Below are 24,478 nucleotides of genomic sequence, written 5' to 3' on the forward strand. Positions count from 1 at the left end.
TCTCAAGAAAACTGGAATTGAGTCCATCTCTGATGTGATAAAGACCTGGCCTCTTACTAATGAACATCCATTTCATAGCCACTCGGTGGCTCTTCAGCATTTGGTATTAGATAGGGGAAAAAAAACGACCATGCCCCATTCCCTGGGGTTCACCCAAAGTAAGAAGAGGGAGGTGAAAGGCAGAGAGGGTAAAGAAGCATCATAAAGGTCAACAGAGAAGGCCAGGAGACTCTCTGTCAACTGCTGACAAGAGGTCAAGGATGATGAGGACAGAGGAGTCAAAAGGTCACAGCAAAGCCATTCAGGGAGGGAACTCAGAGAGATGAAGTCGGTGGGGGCGGGGCGGGAGCAGAAGACGGAGCCCCCAGAAGACATTGTTCAGGCATTAGCGTCTGATCCTTAGGCCTGGAGGACTACCAAGGATTAAATCGGGGGAGGTGGCGGCGGGGTGATCAGATTCCCACAGGCCACATTATTTATTTTCACCTTCATCTGTTCACGTTTTGAATTGTGTGCACAATGAGCCAGGGTCACTCTAAATTTTACTCTTTTCTATTCTGTGCTAAATTCTTTAAATCCCCGTACTGAGGCCTGTTGTTGATTTCCATCGAATTCATTCATTATCTAACGTTGGGGTTCCAGAACGGCTGTACTGTGAGGTGGGTAGACCTTTGCCATCGTCCTCTTCTGTTCATTACAGGATGTTCGGCGATGACACTGGCCTCTACCTTCTAGACACCAGTACGCCTCCCACTAGCCATTAGCCGACAAAATCGCTTCCAACTAAGACCCACTGAACATCATTTCTCAGTTGTGGTATTTGGACCCAAGAACTTAGGGCTTTGTGGAGCTGGTACTACATTAAAGTTCGTCTGTCTTGGGAAAGAGGACCAGTTACTGCTTGATCATGAGGGGTGCAGATGAGATAATATGAGGAGAAGCTCCATGCCTCATTTTGTTTCAGCTAATTTATTCAACTTCTATTTCCTCAGTCTCCTCATTGGTATCTCAATGATGGGAGGCAAAGTGTTCACCAGGGCCCCCTCAGGCCAGTATCCCTGCCATGGCCGGGAGTCAAAGAGGGCACAAGATTGGGAAGGAAAACCTCAGGATATGCCAGATGGGATTGGAGGGATCTGGATTCCCTGAAGCAGGACTTTGGCAGCTTGCCTCTCAAGAGAAACAAGGGGGTTGGGGAGCAGGGATGGTTTCTCCTGGTCCTGTCAAAAGGGATCAGCGAAGCTTTCGAGATGTACGATAGCTGCCCACATGCAATTTGGAGTAGTCTTGGAATTCAGATGGAGTCCAGGTCAGATCCTCCTTACAGGAAAGTCTTAGGGGGTAAAGGAATGTTGCTCTTGAAATAGAGCAAGCTAAAGCTGACTGGGTGCAAAAGGCTGAGCTCTTCCAGACTCCCCTTCTGGGTGTGGATGTACATGGGGGAGGGAAGGCAAAGGAATGCTATATGTATATACCACCGGATTGATAAGGAAAACTGAGTTAAGACGATTCCCAATCTAAACCGAAGATCTACTCATTCAACTAAACAAAGACCGCTCATAAACAGTAGAGTAGCGCTGTGCCCTTCTGCCAGGGATGAGTAGAGGGGTGGTTCTTCATCATCAGTAGCTGGGTTGCCTCGTCATGCCTTCGTTTGCCCATTGGTGGTCATCTTCACAAAGGCTGAAGGACCTCTCGCTGGTTCTTATTTGGTCTCCACTTTCTTTACGTCATCCTCCTCTAATTCATCCACTTTTGCGGTGATGGACTGAGCCTTGAGTACTCGCTGAGTATGAAAAATGACTGAGCTTAGCTCCAATGCCATATAAGGAAGGGCCTCTGAAAAGGACTTTTTGCCCTGTCTCCTTTCAGGCACTTCTGGATCCAGCTGTGTGGTAGCTGCACTAGGAAACACATGGAGTCACTGTGTGAACACCCGGCTGATTCTCCAGTACCTTGATTCAGAGAGAAGGCAGGTGAGTGTGTGCTCCCACCGAGTTCTTCAAGTGTGAAGGTCAGAGAAAAAGATGAACTAGAAGGGAGAGTATCTGAAAATGTTTGCGACCATCTCTGTCCTGGGCCAGTACTGGCTGGCAAGGGGATCATAAAGAAACTTTGCTTGTCCTAACAGCAGCTAAAATAAGATAGGGGAGGGTGGGGGAAGAGAGGAGGGGAGCTATCCACACACAGGGCAACAGTCTAAGAGTGGATCCTGCGGAGTTAGCATCTCCTTTACATGTGTGAATGACCAGGGACCACACTTGGGGGAATTTTAACTCCTCCACCTCTAAATGATTATTTCAGTAAATAATTGTTGAAGACGAGCTAGTTTGTGAGCAGATTAAATAATTGTGTTTTAAGTGCATAAGCCCAGATTCTGAATACTTTTACATTACCATATGTGCTAGTGGTTTAAAGTACTAAATGATGTCAGAGTCCTCTGAAAGTTTGATGACTTCCTTGGGGGAGAGTCCCTCCATTCATACTGTCCACTGCCTTCATAATCTTCTCTCCCAACTCCAGAGAAAAGAACGCTATAGTCTGATCTTCTCAAAAATCAGGGAGTTTCTATCTCTTGATGCCCTACCTCAGCTTTATCCCAACTTTTGACCAGACTTAATTGGCATCTCTCACAAAAGAGGGCAAAGGAAAAAGACTGGTTGGATACCCTGATGTTTTGAATGGGGGCAGGATTCAAAGCCAGATTTGATGTCTAAATACATGATGAATCCAGGTTAATAAAGAAGGGGGTGGTACTGGGGGCCCTTTCCAGAGGAGATAGGGCAGGATGGTGTTGCTTTTTACCAGTAGGCAATAAATTGACTCTTTTTAGCAAGGAGACAGGAATCATCTGATACAGATATGAACATTTGCCTTTTCCAGACAGCTTTATGGATGTCCTTGGTTAAAGACCAGAGGATTCTTCTTGATTTTCTTGGGCCTGTGTAAATAACATTCCAGCCTGGTCACTGGGTCAGCCCTGTTCTGAGAAGATAAAACTGATTATTTCCATGCAAGGAAGCATTCTTGTATTTTCAGGCCCTGGCACATCTGTTACCTCAGAGACACCTTTTCACTGGTGATTCCAGTGCCCTGGGTGCTACATCCAATATTTTTCTTGATGGAATGCATCCAGAAGATTTTGTGTCTTATAAGTGGTAAATGTTGATAAATAAACATTGTTAGTAGTTATCAGATATAGCACTGATAATAGCAGCATTCTTTGTGAATTAGTGTATGTGTGTGTGGGGGGAGGGGGGTGTCTCTGTGACCACCAGGGCCAGCAGAGTCATGATCCACATGAGACAAGAAGAAAATCCAGTTCAACATGATTTAGTTAGCTGATGTTAGCTCAAACTTCTAGGGTCTGACACTGGGCAGTTTACTTTAGACATAACTTAAGTACAGTACAACTTTGGAAAAAAGTTTTTTGGTCACAGTTATCTCAATCCCATGTGCACAATAAAGCTTAAGTTGTGACTGCATTGAAACTCTTTTGCAAAATACATGTGACCTCTTCCATAAAAATGGGTGCTGTAGCTTATGGGCCTAGGATCTGGTGTGGTCTTGATCATACAGATAGCATAGAGGTCACCAGGCTATAAAGTACATGTGACATCTTTCCTAAGGATGGGTTCTATTGACTGAGAAACAAAGCTAAAGATAAAGGCCTAGGAGGAAGGGTCTGGAATAAACATTCTGGGGTGTTTGGGTGAGGTTTGGCCTTACAGATAGCACAGGTCACCAGGTTATTAACCACATCCACTCGTAGCCTTCAGGGTAGAAAACAGGTATACATACATCCCTTCCGCTGAAGAGACAAGCCTGTGTGTTTAACATTCCTGGTTTCCCTAGTGCTTGTCTGTAAGCACAAGGGCCTTTGTGTTCCCAAAATCAGTGTGGATTCTTTCGCTTCATGGACCCCAGACCCTACTTGTTGAAAACCCACGGTGTCTCTGCCTTTCATTTGAGATGCCTTTCTTCTTAGAACATCCTGATTCTGTAATCTCTCACATATAGTACTGTGGAATCCAGACTTCCATAGTCTAGTTTTTCTAATTCTAGGTAGAATTTGTAAATAAATAAAGTTAAAACTGAATTTTTTGGTTTCCTTATGATAACATGTTCATTCTTGTCCATTTTATCAGAGCCAACAGGAAATACTTGATAGAACAAATGCTGTTTTTTGTGTCTTTGGTGACTTGAGGATTTGGGTAGCTCTTGGCTGATCGGGTCAAATACAGGCCACTGATCACAAGAAGCACCAGGAACAAAGTGTGGATAGATCAGTGACAGTCTATGAACTCATATCCTATTAGATGGGTCATTGGTGTGAGCTCCAAAGGAAAATGTGTTGCTCTGGTTACTGATCACTCAGCAGCAGGCTTGAATGCCTTCAAGTCTGGTTTTCAAACAAAAATGAACTATTAATGAAAATATGACTGGACTACCAGTCCAGACAAGAGAACATGCATTTGATTTCTTTGTAGAAAGAACGTGTTAAATTTGTGACCTAGTACCTAGGATAATGTTCCCTGTGGGAAACAATGTCTCAATCTGATGACCTTATCTCACCTTAGCAGATAGTGGGTTAGTGATTGTCTCAGTCTTTCCTGTGGTCTTAGTTCATGACAAAGTATTGAAGCCATAAGGCTTTTTGGTGATATGGGCAACCAAACAATCCTTTAAAATTAGTCTAGAAATACCTTCTTATGGTACCTCTGAGCAGGAGAGTGTGTAGGGCCATTCTAGGATAGCCATACCTCTGAGATACCAACTTGAAGATAACAGATAGAGTTTTTTATTTCTTGCTTTTGGTTTTGTTTTCAGTCTGCAAACAGAGACCACTCTACCAAGGAATCAAGCTTATGGAATGAGGATTATGTTTTATCCTGCACCAGGGCTCTTGAATATAAGGCTTAGTCTGGAATCACAGGGGGTCAAGTCAAGCTGAACAGCCCAAGAGTTAAATTGTATTGTCCCAGGGAAGGAGTCCCCCTTGGCGGAATATTTTCTTTACACCCTGGAAACGTTATAAAATTATATAACTAAGAAAGAAAACTCCTTATCAGGGTACAGGCCAAGTTCAATCTCTTGTTCATTCTGCTCAGTGTTTTGCAAGGACCTTCTTAAGATGCTGGGACACATTTTCCTTTGAACTAATTTGGGGCTCTTTTCTACTGGGCTTTTAATTACTCTTTCCCTGTACTGCTCCAATCTACTTCTACCCATTTTACAGTCTTTTTCTCCTAACCAAAAACATGTCTTTAGAGGAGAATTAAAGCGGCCTCTGCTAGGTCTACTGTTGTCTTTGGCATTTTAAATCATCCGAAAATGTGTGTGAGCTCACCATGTGCATGACATAGAGATGCCAGGAAGAAGAGGGCAGTTCTGATCTTGAGTGCCTTCCAGGCAGGGATGGAAGATTTTATATGGGTACATGTATGTGCTCATGAATAATCAAGAGGGAGTTCAGAGTTAGGGATGCTAAAGCACCATCACAAGGCAGTGTCAATCAAGAGGGAGTCCAGAGTAAGGGATGCTGAAGCAACATCACAAGGCAGTGTCAATCAAGAGGGAGTCCAGAGTTAGGGATGCTAAAGCGACATCACAAGGCAGTGTCTGACTTACTCCTGTGGGAATGGCTGAAACAGTAACCACTGTGAATCCAAAGAAAGGTGAAATCATGGAGGGCGTCTTGAGAAGACACCAGGAGAGAGTGGGGCCTGAGTAGTTCCAACCAGTGGTTCTCAAGCCTGACTGCATTGCAGCTTCAGCATGACAGCTTTTGTGAGATACCAGAGCCAGAGCTCCAGGTTGACAAGCTAAAGCAAAATCTCTGCCTGGGAAGGGACAGCAGGAGAGCGCACCTAGGCCTAAGAATTGATTTCATGTGTAAAGCTCACCCAGGTGGTTCTGATGTACTACCAAGGTTGAAAGCCATGTTTTAAATACCAGGTAACCTAGGATAGGCAGGAAGGGGAGATGTGAGGGTGGCGCCCAGCACAGAAGAAAAGCAGGAAGCCACTCATATCTGGTGGCACAGACTGGATTCTGCTTTGTAACTGAGCAGAGGGTTCCTCTCAGCATCTGTTTGACAATTTTTTATTGAATCACCCCCATGTCTGCTCATTCCTATGGAAGATGCTAGAATCAAAGAATTAAAAATGGTAGCCAATACCCCCTCATTGCTTGGTTTACTTGGAAAGACAATCACGGGGATGTATTTTCTACATGCATATCAATAATTAATAAATATAAAGGTGATAGAAGTTCCTACCACTAATAAAGGTTCTGGGATGATTAAGAGGCAGCAGTAGATACAGTGAATTGGCCAAAACCAACATTTGGGAAGTTCTTGAAGTACCAGGTTCCTTGTGATGACTCAGAAAGTTCTAGTGTGGGTGGCTGTGCTTGAAGATGATGCAAGACCTGACGAAACATTCAGAGTATTTTTCGTCAAATCCTCATGAAGTCTGTTCCTACGAACCACATATGGCATTATATAAATTTTGAAGTGCCCTAGAAGGAGTAATGAAATAAATTAATCCCGGCTAAGCCTCTTGATGAAATAAATATTATGACTCTCTTATTTCAACAGATTAGAAGTAGGTGACCTTTTCATATAGGCAGTTTATTTGAATAGACTTTATAATAATATTTTCATCTTCTACTCAGGAGGCGCCCTAAAGTTATTGAACATTCGAGGGAGGAGCCAATATGTTGTTGACAGGACCAATACTATTACTGAAGGCCCTAATCCTGATTTGGGCCTGTGGCTTTTCTCAATGCCATAGGTTATTTGGGATCTGGGGCTGGAGTATCCAGTGTTTCCTTTCTGACGATGGAATTCTCTCAGAATCCATTTTGGACTTTTCAAAGACTCAGACGTCGTCACTGTGAAGACACGAGCCTTCATGGAACCCGCTTCCCTCTGGATCACAGTTGTACCGAGCATCTCCTGCTGTATTCGCAAGCCCTAATGAGGAGCCCACCGAAGATGCAGCTCCAGAGCTAAGGACACTGTCCGACCCACAGGTCCTGAGAGAAGGTGAAAAAGAAAGAGGCAAACACATCCTTCTTAGGATGCTGAGACAACAGGATGCAAGGTCCAGGCCAGCTTGGGCTGACTGGGAGCCAATGTCATAAGACAAATGAAGATCCAAGAAGCAGTCTTTGATGAATATGTGAGCCCGGTCTTGAGTCACTCTTCCCCATATTGAATGTTGCAGCTTAGTAGTTCCTTAAAGCATCCGTAGTCAGCTACAGAGTCTCACTCCAGACCCGGACAACTGCAAGCCGATATCTGAATGGCAGTGGTATCGGACTACTGAACACGATGGCGCTTTAGAAGCCATCTGCTGAGAGCTGTGGAAGAATGGGAACCAGTCTAGTCTGTCCCTAGAATCCTCGCAGGAATTCCTTTCTATAACCAAGCCAGAGCCCTGAACGTGGCGGGCATCCATGCCACATGAGGGAGGGATCCTTCAGAGACAGGTGGCTTGAGCACTTGAAGGTAAACAGAAGTCCTTAAAGTAGATTTGGGGCCTAATGGGAGACTTTAAACCCATAGTCACCCAATGGCTAACATGATGTCTTAGACGCTATAAGCCATAGTTTTGTGCCTCTTGGCTTCCAGATTTCTCTGAAGGTTTCTGCTCCAGAGAGAGCAGACTTCGTTGCCCTAACTCAAACATAAATCCTTCCCATAGACAGCTTCCAATTTTGCTTTTCACTCCAGCACATCTGCTCACCTGCTGTTTTTAGGCAGGCAGGGAGGGAGGGAGAGAGAGACAGAGAGAGACAGAGAGAGACAGAGAGAGAGAAAGGAAAGAGAGAGACAGAGAGAGCACTCACAGCTCACATGTGCAAAAGAGAATTTGGCCATGCTACTGGGTGGGAGGAAATTCTTTTAAGCATAAATATCTGTAGAAATAGCCAAAGGAACATGGAATTCCAGCCAAGTACATTGCCTTGAGTATAAATGTTCCCTCCCTTTTCAGACTCTTCAAGTGTGAAATCTGAAGCCCTGCCCAAACTCTCCAATCAGAAATGCTCTAACAGGTTTTGAACAGAGTAGGAGAATGGTGACTTTTAAAGGATTCTTTTTTTTTTTTTTTTTTCAGGCCACCCAGGTAGGTAGGTAAAGAAAACTCGGACGGAATTCTACTTGAAAGGGTGTTGTGACCACAAATAGTAATGTCGAGTTGTGCCACAGAGAATAGGCATAGGCTTAATGGAGACCAGGACAGCAGTTATCAAACCGACAACTCCTATTACTATCTCCACGCTGAAGTTACAAATATTCATATCCTTCTTACCACCTAAAGGACACCCACATACGCACGCGCGCGCGCGCACACACACACACACATATATGCACACACACACTTGATATGCCTCCTTTGAAAAAAGTCAGTGTCTAGAGACTGGAGAGTTGGCTCAGCTGTTAAAAGCACTGGCTGCTCTTCCAGAGGACCTGAGCTTGGTTCCCAGCACCCGCATGGCAGCTCACAACCATCTATAATTCCAGTTCCAGGGTTCCCACACCCTCTTCTGGCCTCACAGGCACTGCATGCGTGTGGTGCACAGACATGCTTTCAGGCAAAACATACACACAAACAATACTATACAATAGTAAACATTTTAAAAAGGAAAAGAAAAATGTCAGTACAGTCGCCATTGCTATTTCTCAATGGACCCCAGTAAAAGGGGCTCTCTCTGTTAAAAACACAGGTGCGGTTGGTCGCTGGTGCTTCGGCTGAAGATCCCTTATTCAAATCTTCAGCTGTGTCAGGTCATGGACCTTGGCCCTTCACTCGGAGTGGATCTTTCCTGGGAGATTTTGAACACTTTAGGGACTGAGAGTTTAAATAAAACTAAAGCATTTGTGTGTGTGTGTGTGTGTGTGTGTGTGTGTGTGTGTGTGTGTGTGTGAAGTAGAGTTGTAAAACTGGTTGTTACCACCATTTCAAAAAAGTGCAGAAGATATATATGAGAATAAAGAATATATTTATATATTTATTAATGTATTTAAACCACCTGCCTTTATTTTTGTGGCGGGCTCACATGTCCTTGTTTCTCTCTTTGAGGATCCTGGTCCTCAACCATCAGGGGCCCAGTGCTGGGTCTGCTCACAGAGCTCAGGAAGGTGAATCCCCTATAATAAGCCTCTCTCTCCATCATTCTCCTCCAGCTCTGAGAAGTTTTATTTTTACATGCTATTGTCTAGTTCCAAATCCCCTGGTGCAGTGACCTCCCCAGCTCTAACTTGTAAAGGAAACTAGGCCAAATAGCTGGGTAAGATTTTTTTTTAGAGAAATCTGAGCATTTACAGGAAGTGAAAGAGACACAGGGCGTTGGAACCAAACTGAAGACCCTGTTTGTCTAGCTTAAAAAAAAAAAAAAAATGCTTCCAGTTGGGAAGCAACATAGGAAACGGCTACGAGGTCTCTTGGACAAGGCTTGGGAGTCAAGGACGCTGAAATATATTTGGCTCATTTGAGAATGAAGGTTGGGCAGGATGCTGCATTTTAGCCTTGATTCTTTAGTTATGGCCGAAGAAACCATGGAGCAGTTCTTGATTGGCGAAAGCAAAGGGCAAGATGGGCTCCATATCTGCGTGAACTATGAACTGGTGATATTTGAATCAGCATTTCCACTAGAACGTGACAGTGTCTCATCTGAAATACCTCCTGGTTTATCCAGTCACTCTCATTGTAGTCATCACTGGGTAAGCTCAGGTGCCTGTGGTCCATGAGGTCCGGGGCCCTCTCCCCACTGACAGATTCGGTTAAGGCATAGCAGAGATGGGATCTGAGATCTTTAGCAAGCGGTTGATGACTCTCACAGTAGTGACTTTGAGGCTTACAGTCTCTTCTAACCTCTTTTTTTTTTTTTTCACAGTTGGGTAAGTGTCTGGGGCTAAGTGGTTGGTTCATAGTTATGAAGCTAGCAAGTAAAAGAAATGGACATGCAATTCGAATTCACTTCTTCTCATTTCTGGCATATTGCTGTTTTCATTTTCTCTGATGACTCTTTAAGATAGACTCTGAGTTTAAAAAAATAAGTAAATAAAAAGAAGTTCCCAAACCCAGCCAAATTCCTAGGCTGATAGGTGATGTGTTATTTATATCTCCTGTGACTTTCAGTAGTGCAACAACAACAACAACAAAAATCTACAGAATTCTGCAGAAAAATATTCTTCTTAAGAGCACCTTCTCATTCTATGTTGCAATGAATTGTGAAGGTCAGTCTTTGAATCTTGGGCTCAGATTGGGGACTTGGTATCCTTTTCCTAGTTGAACTTCACAGTGAGCCTGAAATTCCCCGTGGAGGATCTGTGCTTCTAGACGATGTTCTGCAAGAGTCATTTGTGAGCCGGGTGGTGGTGCACGCCTTTAATCCCAGCACTCGGGAGGCAGAGGCAGGCGGATCTCTGTGAGTTCGAGGCCAGCCTGGTCTACGGAGTGAGATCCAGGACAGGCACCAAAACTATACAGAGAAATCTTGTCTTGAAAAAACCGAAGGGGGGAAAAGAGAATCATTTGTGCTCTTGGAAGGACACCCTTAAGCCCCATGCTTCTGTTACCAGCCTTCATAGGTTAAAGGCATGCAATCCTTTTTCTGGTATTTTTCTTGGTTTTCCCAATGTGGAAGACACTTGGTGGTTATACCATTTTTGAGTCTTGCATATTACTTGTGAAAAGGCACTGCAGGACAGGAGACCACCTGTGTGTGGCCCATTTTCTGCCATCTCAGGGTATCATGCTTGGTCCCAGAGCTCCAGGCAGAACTAAAAGCTTCTCGCCATCTAGGAGGGAAGGAGTTAGCCTGTGCACAGTACCTGCAGGGTCATAGGCTTCAGGGTGGACTCTTTCATATGCCTGGTTTCTGTCAGTCCCACAACAGACCTTCAGCACAGATCTTGTCTTCCCCAGTCTTACAAAGGAAAGCTGGGTTAGTAAGGTAAGTAAGTTATATTCAATTCAACACGCTTTATTACTCTAGAGCCCATGTTCTTTTTGCCATGTACCATGTTGTCTGAGATATAAGAGGTTTTGTTGGTGTTACTATTGTTTAAATTTTTTTTTCCAAGACAGGGTTTCTCTGTGTAGCTTTGGAGCCTGTCCTGGAACTCACTCTGTAGACCAGGCTGGCCTTGAACTCACAGAGATCCACCTGCCTCTGCCTCCCGAGTGCTGGGATCAAAGGCGTGCGCCACCACCGCTGGGCTTTTTAAATTTTTAAGTGTAGGAATTAAATGAAGGATTGGAAAATGAAGTCTATCTTAATGATTCTTTAGGGTCACAGTTAATAACCCTTATTCTCATTCATTCTCTCTCTCTCTCTCTCTCTCTCTCTCTCTCTCTCTCTCTCTCTCCCCTTCACTCTGATTTTTCCTGAAAGACAGTTGAATCTAGAATGGCATTTAACTTACCTGCAAAGGGTACTGAGTTACCCGTGAGAACAGCACCTCCCACTCAGGAGCAGGGACATGTAGGGATGATAGTCTTTTTGATATCTTCTTCCCTTTTTCTTAGCATTGTTTGGCTTCAAAATGCTCCTGGCAATGGCTAGTGAAGAAGCTCCCTGCTCTGTCTGTCTAGGTGTGTGATTCCACGCAGCTTGCTGCATTGAAGCAGCTTCTGGTCATCACACTGGTCATCACTCCTGGTCTGGCTGCTGTTGCCAGGGAGAATCCACACAGTGGTCTGGCAGGCTACCTGAGCCTGTGGCCTCTGCTGTTGGCCTGAAGGGGCTGGGGCAGAGAGTACTAAGTAAGGTCCAGTGCTCGTTTGCATTTCTCATCCTTCCTGAGCTCACTGACTGGAGCGGTGTCTGGAGTGGGCTTCTTCCAGCATCTGAACAGCCTACAGAGTTGGGGGCAGGGACCGGATGCAGACAGGGAGTTCCATGATGGAAGTGTGAGGGTAAATGAATATGTCTCTGGCATTCGGTTTGAATTTATGCAGTCTTATGTTACCATAACATTTTATGATATGTTACACATTATCAAATGCATGATTGGTTGTCAGGAGCAATATAAGTCATTGGGCTTTCCCAATTTCTGCTGCTTTATATAATTTGGAGTTTTCAGTTGACATACTCCTTTCTTTCCTTCGCCCTCTTGGCCCTCTCCCTGTCCCTAGCTCTCTCTAGATTTTTAAATCAGGCAATGGCTTCTGACAACTGCCTTAGTTTAAATGCTTGAAACAGAGGTTTTTTCCTCTTAAGGTCTCCTCTTGGAAGTCTTCCTTCTGGGCTTGGCAGGGCGTAGGAGGCTTGGCATTTTGGACAAAGACTGTGTGCTTGGCGCTTGGACTCCTTCTTTATTGTTACCATAGGGACTATGATTTTGAGAATACCTTTGGGGAGCCAACCTGTGGTGGTTGTACCCCACTGCCTACTTTCTGAAGCTTCTCTCCAGAACGGGCAGTGAGGCCCTGGGCTGGAATCATGAGGCAACACTCTCCAGCAGAGTTCTTCACTGCCCATCAGAACCACAGAAGATACATCTTTACAAAGCTCACAGAACAGAACTGAGGTCTTGAGTATATTTGGGAGGGATCAGGAGCTGTCCACCCAAGGTCCCCTCAGCCCTGCTTCGGGGTCACTCTGCTTTGTTATCCCAGCTATTTATGGGGTTTCTATTGGGCCAGTTACTCTTCTAAGTTCTTTGTGGGCATTCTATTGTTCAAGCCTCATAGTACCTCTATAGGTTAGACACTTCTAGGTATGATTTATAGGTGAATACACTGAGGTTTATCGAGCTTTAAATTTTGGCTCTAAATCACATGGCTTCTGGCCCAGAATTTCCTTCTCCTTTGTGCCCAGCTCCAATCACACGTATGTACTCCCTCATCTACACTCTGGGTTCTTAACCTTCATCTTACACTACATCCCATGTTAATGTAAGGTTGCTCATGCATGCACTTGGAGTTAATTTCTCTGTTCAACCCCTGTGGGGTGACTACCTGAGATGGTTGTAATAGACAGAATGATTCCTTCAAAGAGCGGGATGATCTATTACCTGGAGAAAGCTATTTTGATCTCTGTCTAGCAACCCTGAGTTATTTCCTGTATTTCTGTGGCTCCGTGTGCTGCCAGAAGAGTTCTGGGAGAGAAGGAGCTCTCAGGCATCACCCCTGAATCTTACCATTCTGTCAGAGAAATGCCCACCCTTTCCTCTCTCAGCTTCCAAGCTATGGTCTTGCTGCTGCAACACCTTTGCCATGGACTGACTTCAGTATCACGTTGTGCCCCTTACTGTCAACAAAGAAAGAAAGGGCATCCCTATGAAGTCTTGCCTCTCTTTCTGACAGACCTTTACTCATCTGCCCAGGATGTTCTCCAGTGAGAATGGGCAGGGACCATGGTAAACCCCACAAATGCAATTTATGGGTGATACAGAATGATAGATAAATTATGCCTAAGACCTTACTTTTGCCCTAAAAAGTTATTTTCCCATAGAGTAAGCAACTTCGTGGTTTACCTTTAAATTCTGAGGTGTCTGTTTTCTGAAAGTCTCATCCCAGCACCCTGCTAAGGATTCAGTCAGTGTTTAGAGGATGAGATGACAGCCATCCAGTGTTCTGTTACTGGTGCTTCCTTGAACATGAAAGGTTTAGCAGATTCAACATGGCCTCCAGCCCTTCAACAGCTATCCTTCCGCCAAGTGCTTTGCTTTTATTAATAGCCATTTATACAATGTTCTCTCTAGACGTACTAGCCTATATTGAGCCATGCTGGGATGTTTGGCTCTTCTTTGTCACTGGCCTCGATTTCCTTGTGTGACTCCATTCTGGCACCGGCCTTGCCCTTGTCTGCCATCCCCACTACCTGCTCTGAGATCCTTGTGACTGGCTCAGCTAACAGCCACCAGCATCCCATCCCGTTGATTTGAAAAGACCAAGGCTTCTAAGACACTCTTCAGAATATTCGTCTCAGGGGAGCCACAGTCTCTGGGGCTTCTTCACAGGAAGGCTCTTGCTCCATGGTGTGACTATTCAGAGGCCAAGTACTTCCTGAGAAAATTCATAGAGATGAGTTAAGTGAGTAACTGCCATAGCATTGGAAGTCCTTGCTCATTTTCCAGCTATTAAAACATATTAAAATGTGATCGCTTCTCCTCAGTTAAAAATATATATATATGCTGCAGTTTGAATGTGCCTCTCCCCAAGCATATGTTGGAAAGTTGATGGTTACTCTAAGTTCCGGTGTTAAGGGGTGGGACAGGGCCATGGTAGGGAGATGGTGCCGTAGGTAAGAGCACTAGACATGAAAGCCTGATAACCCAGGTTTGTCCCTGGAACTCACATAAAAAGCCAGATGCAGAGGTTTGCATCTGCAATCCCAGCACTCCGTCAGCCAGGCGGAAAGGGGAATATCATCCCCCAAGGCTCGAAGGCCAGCGAGCCTGGAGCATGCAGTGCAATAGCCGAAACGAGAGATTCTGCCTGGATGAAGTGGGAGATGAGAATAGACCCTTGAGACAGCTGTCTTCATGGTGTGTGCACACCAGCACACATGCACACTTGCGCACACAAGATACTTTCTTTTAAGAGAAGGTATTTAAGAGGTGGCTGGGCCAGAAGGCTTTGTGACTAGGTTAATGTGTCCCTTATAAAAATGTGAATTTGGCCCCATTTTATTTCTTTCTTGCCTTCTCTTTGTCCTTCCATTGTGTGATGATGTAAGAAAGGCCCTCACTAGATACAGGCCCTCCATCTCAGCTGTCCAAGGCTCTAGAACTGAAATTCATCTCTGCACATTATCGACTACCCAGTCTGTGGTATTCAGATATAGCAGCAACAACCAGACTAAGGTGGTATGCAGTGTCCATAAAGCCTTTGGTAACAAACTTCATTAAAACATTAGTGCTTGTTATAGTAGTCCTGTGTGTATGTCTAGCCATAAACTCAGGTCCTCCCCTAATGCTCTGTCTTTACTTAGACAAGGGATTTAACTGTTCTTGTTGGGCACCTCTGTTTTCTCTCCATCTTCCTTCTGTACTTCATACCTTTTCCAGGTAGATGTAGATGCTTTTGGGAATATGAAGTCAAACAAAGCCCCTTTTCTGGACCAAAGAACTATTTTAGTGAAGGAGAACTGCTAAGAGAAGGAAGTAGACGTGCGTCCAGTAGAAGCAGAGGCTGAGGGATGGACTACAGGAGTTTAGTGCAGGTTCCGTGCTGGGCTGCTTAAACTCGTCAGGAGGGGGTGATCGGAAAAAGATGGAGGGGAAAGTATGCGATTTGAGACAAAACTTGAAAATTGTGTTGGTATTTGCCAAGTACAGAGGAAGCCATGAGTAAAGGCACTGAGATAGGAACTGCAGAGGGCCCTTCTCTCGTGTTCCTGGGGAAGATACGTGTCTGCAGCAGGTCGAAGGGAGGGGAAGGTGGGCCTTAGCTGAGGACAAAGCAAGGATAGGAACCCCCTGGAGGCTGTGACATCGGATTTGTGCTTCACGGGGATTCCTTGGACAAGAGTTTGCCCTTTGGATTTGGAGGGATTGGGAATAGGATGCAAAGAAATGAAGGCCTGAACCCAGGCAGTGGCTATGGGGCTAAAAAGGTGAGAGCTACGAGACAGTGAGCAGGCAGGGTCAACAGCAGCTAAACACAGAAAAAGCCACCTGGAGAAGTATATGTGTGTGTGTGTGTGTGTGCGCGTGCGTGCATGCGTGCGTGCGTGCGTCTGTGTGTGTGTGTCTGTGTCTGTGTGTGTCTGTGTCTGTGTGTGTGCACGTGTGTGCGCGCACGCGGGGAGGGGGCGGTGTTTCTGATGCGTGGGTGAGTGGATGAGGCTACCACCCTCTGAAGTGGGCTAGCACTAGAGAAAGAACAGATTGGAGAGGGTGGGGCAAGAGCTGGCACTGCTTGGGGGATTCGTAGTTCCCTGCTTATGTGACACGGTGCCTGCTTCCATTTCTACCCGGCCTCAGCGACTCCTATCAGGAATTAGTTTAGAGATCCAAAAGGATTTCTTGTATTTGCACAGAATCTTTTTTTTAATATTTATTTATTTATTTATTTATTTATTTATTTATTAGTACACATAAGCACAGTGTTCTGCCTGCATGCCAGAAGAGGGCACCAGATCTCACTATAGATGGTTGTGAGCCGCCATATGGTTGCTGGGAATTGAACTCAGGACCTCTGGAAGAGCAGCCTGCTCTCTCAGGGAGGGGTCTCCTGTGAGTAGGCATGCCTCTTTGCCCCAGGCAATTCTGGCAAATTTCAGGTCAGGAGTATTGGTAAGCAGCAAAATTGGAGAACTTGCAGCTTCCAGGTTTTGGTAAAAAACACCTCTCTGCAGCTTGGCAGTCAGGAATCTGCCCTGCACCTCACTCCAGTCAGTAGCTTATTTCTTCCCCGATGTGTTCCCCAGCCTTCTGGGCTCAGCTTAATAACCACAGGTGAACTGAGCCCTGCGATTCGTATCTCCCAGGCTCCCTTTCTATTCCTCCTGGATAGATGTAGAGAAGCTATGAACTCTTCCTCCCCAAATCCCTGCCTCCAGTAGTATCTCAGGCAGTTGTACGGGCTCCACGTCTCTGATCGCTTTGCTGCCCAAGGTCCAGTTTGGGTGAACTTCTTCAGCCTCTGGGCTCCAGCAACAACAGAGCCTCTTTCTTGATTCCTCCAGTCCTGGCGATGGCGACAGCTTCTTGTCATTGCTATTCTTTTCCTTCCAGTCCTTCCACAGCATGTGTGACCAGTTCCAAAAATTCAGTCTCTCTCCACTCTCCTGAGGATGAGCCCTGTTCCTCTGGTTGACATAGACTGATCTGGCTCTAAAATGTCCGCTCTTGATAAATGGTTTGTGTAAGACTCCAGATCCCCAAAGGACTGCTCTTATCTCCAGCGGTTCCCTCGCCCAACAAGTTGGGCTCCTGAGCTGGCTGTCTTGGAGGGCAAAGATTTTGTGCAGTGCTTCCTGGCTGGCATGAGAAGAGGAGCTCTTTTGGCCTCGTCTCCTTCCTGTAGGATTTTCCAAAACTTTCCAGATGGATCTAAGTTCAGGAAACATTTTAATAACTGGAAATTGTGTCTTGTGGAGGTGGGAGGTGGGGGAGGGGGTTGAAACTAACAGGGCCTCCTCTGAAAAAGGTGCATTGAAGTTTTCCAGGGATCTGTATGTGCAGGTCCAAACTCTGCCCCTCCCTTGGTGAAAGCATGGCAGACTCCCATCCTTTAGTGGGTTCACTGTGGAGGATGCAGTGATGTTCTCTAACTGCCCTGATGACATGAAGAAGAACAATTCCACAGCGTTCTCTGCAGGGACTGTTCTATAGTTTGTTATGGTTTTTGATTCTAACTCAGGGGCAATCTCCTGTTCTATGAGGAGACCTCTGCATTAAATTGAGGGGGGACGGACTATTTGACTCATGTTAATAACTGTAAGATTGGCCTAAATCATAATAAATACTCTCTGAAGCCACAGTTACTAACTCAATGAACTGAGTTAGTTCAAGTGTTCTGAGATTTTTGTGAAGACAGGCATCACCCAGCTGTAAGGCACACTTGGTTTTCTTGAAGCAGGCCATGGCTTTCACTTTGCTACATAACTGACTTCATAACAGCTCTCAGAAGGGACTCTTGAGGAATGCAGATCACCGCTGCTTCAGAGGACCCTTCCCAGGAAGGCTTGGAGGAGCTGTCCTAGCATGCCTGCTCAGATCCTTCAGCACCACACTAAACAAATAAGCACCTTTCTTGGAGGTCAGTGGTTAAGAGTGCTGACCGCTTTTGCAGAGGACCTGGGTTCAGTTTTCAGCACTCACATCAGCTAGCACCAGTCCCAGGAAGTCTAATGCCCTGGCCTCTGTAGGCACCTGCACTCATGTGGTACACAGAAACTCACATAAGCTCACACACATACAACCTTTAAAAAAAAAAATAGGGGTTAGGAAGATAACTTAGCATATAAGAGCACTGGCTGCTCTTCCAGAAGCCCCAGGTTCAATTCCCAGGACCCACATAGTGGCTCACAACCATCTATAACTCCAGTTCCAGAGCATTCAATGCCCTCTTCTGGCCTATGGACACTGCATGTATGTGGTACAGACATGCATGAAGACAAAACACCCATATACATAAAAATAAATAACTTAAAAATATTTTTCAAATTATAAACAAGAAAATCACTATTCTACCCTGGGGATAAAAAGAATTTCAGAAATTTCTAAGAGATTTTCATATTTCTGTCACTACAAGTAATAGCTGAAAACTCCATCTTTTTGAAAATGACCCGAATCCAGTTCCTTACTCATTTATTTAGATTTTATTTAGAAAGTTCACATAATACAGTCACCAGTAACAAGGGTACTTAATGCAATTATTAAAGATCAGAGTCCCAATGAAAAGGAAGCAGGTGAAATGTACAGATAGAACTGTGACTCCTGATTCCTCTGAACTGTGCAGCATCATATGATATTGTGACTTTTTTAACCACACTTTCTTCATCAGCCTGCAAGGAATACTACAGCATGAATCGACTCCAGAAGCATCATGGGAACATTTGAGTATACTGAAAGTTAATGTAGCCTTCCAAATTCTTTCAAAAGTTAAGATGAACTCATTGATTTAAAGTAAAAAAAAAAATACATCTAAAAGGCACTGTCTTCATTTCTAGGTATCATGGGAAAAAAAGATATTTCATTGCTAAAAAGATGATAGTTTAAGATTGATTTCAGGCTTTGACTCTAATGAGATATGTGATCTTGGACAAATAACTCTTCTATAACACAGAGTCAAAGATTCTTCTAAACTTTTAAAGAGTTTGATTTTTTTTTTTTAATTTTCAGTTATGTGTACATGTGTGTCTGTGTATTGTTTATACATCTGTGTGCAGTGCCTGCAGAATCCAGAAGAGGGCATTGGATCCCCTGGAGCAGGAGTTACAGATGGTTGTGAGCTGTCCAGTGTGTGTGCTGGGAACTGAACTCAGGTCCTCTGCAAAAGCAGTGTGCACTCTTCACCACCGAGCCGTCCTTCCAGTCCTGAATTATGCTCTGTAAGAGAAAGAAATGGTCTTGAAGGTGACGGCATTTTCTGGTTCTACAATGAAGCTTCAATGTCACACTCCATCTCCTATCCTGCTTTCTACACTGTTTTATACAAAGAAATTTTTTCACTATCTTCAAGAACTTGCCACACGGCTTATTTGTGCAAAGCCATGTCATGCGATCAGCTGTTTCTGTGGCCGACGACTTCCTCGTGTGATGTTTCTAGACAGGTAATCAAAGGAGTTTTGCTTAGACTCTTTGCACAACATGTGACATTTCACACTCTGGGCCCTGTCCAGGCTAAATCCAGCAAATGTGAAGGTGTGCCCTGCCCCGAAAAAAAAAAAAAAATCTGAGTTTCTCCATTCCTGGGTAGGTTTTGGGTACCCAAAGTCTGAGATCCACTGCCGGCTGATAGCATGTGTATATTCTGCGATGGAAGTAACTTTAGCTCTCTTTACTGTTTGCTTCCCATCTGCAAGCCTTCTGCTACCTGGATGACTTAGCCAGACCTTTTCATCTCTCCAGGACTGCCTCCTCATTTATATGATACAGGAGTTAGAGCATTCTTCTCTAAGGAACCTTTGGGCTCTGGTGGTCTGTGACAATAGTTCTCTAGTGACTTATAAGAGTTACTGAACCTATCTTAGTGAATCACACTTAAGTGCCAACTGTGTGCTAGGCATTGTGTGACTCTGTGTGTGTGTGTGTGTGTGTGTGTGTGTGTGTGTGTGCATATGATGCATATGTACCTGTGGAAGTCAGAGGTCAGTTCCAGATGCCATTCTCAGTCTCTTTCCACCTTAGTGTTTTAGACAAGGTCTCTTGCTGAGCCTGGAACTCACTGGCTGACTAAGTCACACCATGGACTTCTGTCTGTGTTTCCCAGACACTAGACACACACTACTGCATGTGCTAGCTTTTTCTGTCTTTGCTGCAGATATGGACTCAGGTCCTCATGCTGACACAGCGGGCTCTTTATCCACTGAACCGTCTCCCCAGACCCGTAACTTTTTTGTTTGTTTTGTTTTTTTGTTTTTAAGACGGGTTCTCTGTATAGCTTTGTACCTTTCCTGGCTCTCGCTCTGTAGCCCAGGCTGACCTCGAACTCACAGAGATCCAGCTGGCTCTGCCTCCCAAGTGCTGGGATTAAAGGTGTGCGCCACCACTGCTGGGCTGACCCCGTAACTTTGATGTGTATCATCATCATCATCATCATCCCCTCCTCCTTTTCTTCTTGTACTCCAGATCAAACTCAGGCCTTTATGTAAACATTCACCCACCATGGAGCTAAAACGGCTGCCCCACATCTTTAGTAACACATGCTATTGTTAGTAGTCACACTTGATATTAGAACACACGGAGGCTCAGAAAAGTAAGGCAACTTGTCTAAGTCTACTTAGTAAATGGAGCTACAGTGAAGTAGGATCAAACGATAAACAGGTGAAGAATTGCCCGAGTTAGTATTGGCCCAGAGCTGCCCAGGGCCTGGGCCTCACCCAGTGAACTGCTCACTCACCGCCTGTTGTCCTCTCCAGCAGAGGAACCTGGTTTTGGTTTTCTCAGATGTTTACTTGGCCTCTTGCTTAAGCATTTTCCTTTCCTACTCAATAGCAATAAAAGGACAAAAAAAAAATCCCAAGGCTGGAAACATTTTGTTTCCTACAAAAAGAATATTTTTGCAGCCAGCTCTGTGGTTGAAAGCATTTTTTCCTGTGGTCTAGGGTTGGATGGGTTGGATCTCATCTCTCCTTGGCTAGTGACTGAGAACTCAGCCTGTGGCTTCCCAGCAAGTCTGTACATAGCATGCTGTTTTTCAAAGGAGTGTTTAATGGTGTTGGATATGTGCGTGAGTGGACAGATTGGTCTGTTTGGGTGTCTACAAGCCTATACATGGGCCTCTGGATGTTTCGGGGCAGAGAGAACCTGGGAGTGCTTTCCCACATGCTGGACATATCAGCATGGCTTTTAAGTTTTCACCACTTATGTGACGACCAAACAGACTCAGACGCTGACAGAAGGAGAGAGGGGTGATATATGAGCCTCGTGTGGATTTGCAAGGAATCAGAAAGCTAGGGAATGTGAAATTTTGACCTGTCACATTTCTTTCTGTTCTCCAGTGCTCAAAGCCAAGACATGGCACTCGTTTTATTAGATGGCAGGGTGGTCTGATGGTAGTGCATGAAGTGGGAATTCTGAGGTATTGGCCTCCAGCTTGGCCACTTTTAGGATTCAATACAATAATCTTTGCCCAGCTCTGGATAAGTCACTTTGTACAGATTGCATTTCCTTGCCAAAAAAAATTTTAACTTAAAATTAATTTTTAATTTTTGTGCTTCTAAGAATAAATGTGCTTTTAGTAGGATAGATTTAGAACATTCTAGAAATCCATAGACACTCATAATTTGCTCCTTATTTGTAATTTTATGTTCTGACTGAGAATTTGCAGTATGTAGTCTTTCCTAGAACTTTTCAATGTTGAGCCCATGGCCTAGCCTTGGTGATTCTGTTCCCCTACATTCTTGACACCCACCTCAATGCCCCTGTCTTTAAGTGGAATCCCAGTGCCTGACACAGAACAGATGCCCAATAAACATTGGTTGACTTCCATGCAATAGACTAGTCTAGGGATGACAAGCTACTGTCTGTAACTTCAGGATTCCAAGTGGAGGCCCATTTAGAGCACAAAGCATCATGACTGCTAGACAGGAAAGTTGTAGTCACTGGGTTTGGAGTCACCGTTTGAAGAAACAAGCAAATCTCAATGATAGACCCATGAGTGCCTCTGTCTGTGCTCTGAGGTAGAAATAGCACTTGAACCTTAGGACTGTTTCCCTTTACAGACAGATTGAAACAGACCCCACTCCTGGCATGGGACCCAGGGCTATTCCGCACATGGCTATAGAAACTGGTCGGTCCAAGTCAGGCTCATAGGAAAGATGACCGCAAAGAGATCAGGAATCAACCAGTGGGGAAAACTGGTATTTTTTCCATTCTATCACACAAGGCAACAGTCCTGTTCTCACAGAAGGGGGGAGAGTTGGAAGAGCATGGTGGTGATTTTAGTACACTGGTTTATGGATGGGGTTGGTATTTCTGTCTTTACCCTTGACAATGAGACAGCAACCCAAATAATAGATCCCTTGGTATATTAGAATGCCAAGGCTCACTGGACTGGTAGAGCTTTGTGGCTTTGGCTCTTGGCTGACAGGCGTATCCATGCATTAGGGTCATGGCTTGGCAGTAGACAAGCAGCTGTGTGGGTCCCGGGAGAGCTCTCTGGCTCTGTGGGTCTCTTTGATACGCAATTGAACTTTGGCTAATTTTTCTTCTCATGGCTGTTTATGAAGTCCAGGGCTGGGCAAAGAACTCATTATGGAGCCCAGAGGCAACAGCAAAGGAGTACAGGCTGTGTTCCCACAGTTCTGCTCTGCTCATAGCCTGAAAGGAAGGCCCACAGGCCTACCACAAAGGGACACATTGAGGTAAGAGACTGCAGAGTTCTCTTTCCAGATCCCTTTAAAGCTCCCTTCCTTCAGAAAGAATGGATCTCTCACTCGGAAAGGATCAGTAAAATCACTAAATCACTGCTCTCTAGTGCCACAATGCTTAACAACAGCCAAATGTTTGCCGAGTATGTAGACATTTGTGAGGTACTAAAATGATTCCCATGGATAGCCCACCCAATCATCCCATCTCGTGAGGTAAGTACCGTTACCCCTACCTCCCCATTTACACATGAAGAAACTTGGCAGCAAGATTGCTAGTGACTGTGATTCTTAGTACTCCCCAACTTAAGACTCAATTCTACAAATATGTCTGAACGTTAGCTGACTTTCCTGAATCCCTACCTGGTCTGTAACACCAGGCCAGAGATAATAAAGTAATAGAATGGAAGTTAGCCTTCTTCATTACTGACTTTAAGTTATAATGGACAGGGGCCATCTTCAGGCAATATCATTCAAGCTGAAATGAGGCAGCTTTCCTCAGCTCAATGGACAGGTATAGAGAAGGTGACTGACTTAGGACGGGACCATCCATCCTATCAAACGCATGGAGCGGAGCGGAGACAGATGTGCTAGACTAAGAAGGGTTAGAGAACTGGAGACAAGGATGCTGCTCCAGTGCTAGCAGACCCTAGAGCACTGGGCATCAGAGTCCGGGCGCTGCACCTTTTGTCCTGGCCATTTCCACTCTTGCCTTTGTGCTCTCTATTGCTATCCCCAAGACACAGTGATATCCACAATAACAGCTGCCAGTCTTGTGTCAGACATGTAAGAGCTGTGGGAGTAATATACTGTGAGATGGTTTTCACACCAACACTTACAAATGGGTGCCGTGACCCTCAACTTAAAATGGGGAAACAGGCTGCAAGATGAAGCAAAAGTAAACTAATACGTGGTAGAAAAAGGAGTCAAACTCCCAGAAAGGCATCTCGCCTGTAGATTGTCTTGCTCTGTAAACAGTGCCACGGGCACCTGGCATTTTTCTTGCCCTTGATCTCTTGCCCTTTCTTTTAATGCATGCAACCATGGTTTTCCTGTAAGGAAACACCCTTCTTCAATTCTCCACCTGGGTGTCTAGGCAGGGCTATTTGAACCACTGGCTCCACATCTGACCAGCGGAAGGATCACATTCCTTTTCTACAGAGATTGGTTTGCAGTAATTGGTTTGCACAAACTAAGCCAATTAAAGTAACCCCAAGCCTTAGCTGAATAAGGATGATGAGGTTGGTAGAATTATGCGAGCATGGAGCTACTGGGGGCCATCTTTGCCACAATATGCAAAGAATCCCCTTGAGAATGACTAAGAAGTCCATCCAGAAAAAAAGGAAGAAGGAGAGATACAGAGGGACTGCATGTACCCTGGAGAGAAGCATTTCTAAGGTTGTCCACATTGTCCCCCACCACACCCCTGCTCTGGATCTGGATCTGGTATTGGAAACATGATCATTGAATTGATGATCCTATCCTCCCACTGGGCAGAGCCGAGTTCTGACCCTCCAGGTCTGTCATTTCTTTTCCTCTCCTCCCCTCATGTGTTTGCTCTTCTTCCTGCTTTCCTGTTGGCCTTTGCTTTATGTCCCAACCACAGTAGCAAGGGAGAAGGCCGGAAACCTAAATCAGGCAGCCTTGCCGGCCCTCTGCAGAGGTTCAGATGAAGAGTGAGTTAAAAATACTGACTTAAAAGGCTGGAGAGAAGGCTCAGCATGGAGAGCACATGCTGCTCTTGCGGAGGACCCAAGTTTAGTTCCCATACAGGCAGAAACACTCATATACATACATTTGTTAAATAAATAAATCAAGTATTTAAAACCATATTGACTTAAAAGCAATTTAAAAAAAAATTGTCCTGGGATTTTAGTTAGCCATTCTATCCGTGGCTTCTCTGTCACATCTTAAACTTGATGAAAGCCCCTGATGTCATTGCTTCCACTACAGAAATATGGCCTTTTCTGAGCTG

The 24,478-nt window shown here is 44.9% G+C and overlaps 1 protein-coding gene across 2 annotated transcripts in view; it reads left to right on the forward strand.

The window, feature by feature from the left end:
• Positions 1 to 24,478, forward strand: part of Rad51b (RAD51 paralog B) — a 541,809-nt gene that overhangs the window by 491,272 nt on the left and 26,059 nt on the right. For both annotated transcript variants that reach the window (XM_076550950.1, XM_042260850.2), the window contains exon 10: positions 1,873 to 1,976. In XM_076550950.1, the coding sequence (XP_076407065.1) occupies positions 1,873 to 1,976 (104 nt within the window). The remainder of the gene's footprint in view (positions 1 to 1,872; positions 1,977 to 24,478) is intronic.

The sequence above is a fragment of the Peromyscus maniculatus genome, chromosome 14, assembly GCF_049852395.1.
Source record: "Peromyscus maniculatus bairdii isolate BWxNUB_F1_BW_parent chromosome 14, HU_Pman_BW_mat_3.1, whole genome shotgun sequence".
Classification (NCBI taxonomy): Eukaryota; Metazoa; Chordata; class Mammalia; order Rodentia; family Cricetidae; genus Peromyscus; species Peromyscus maniculatus.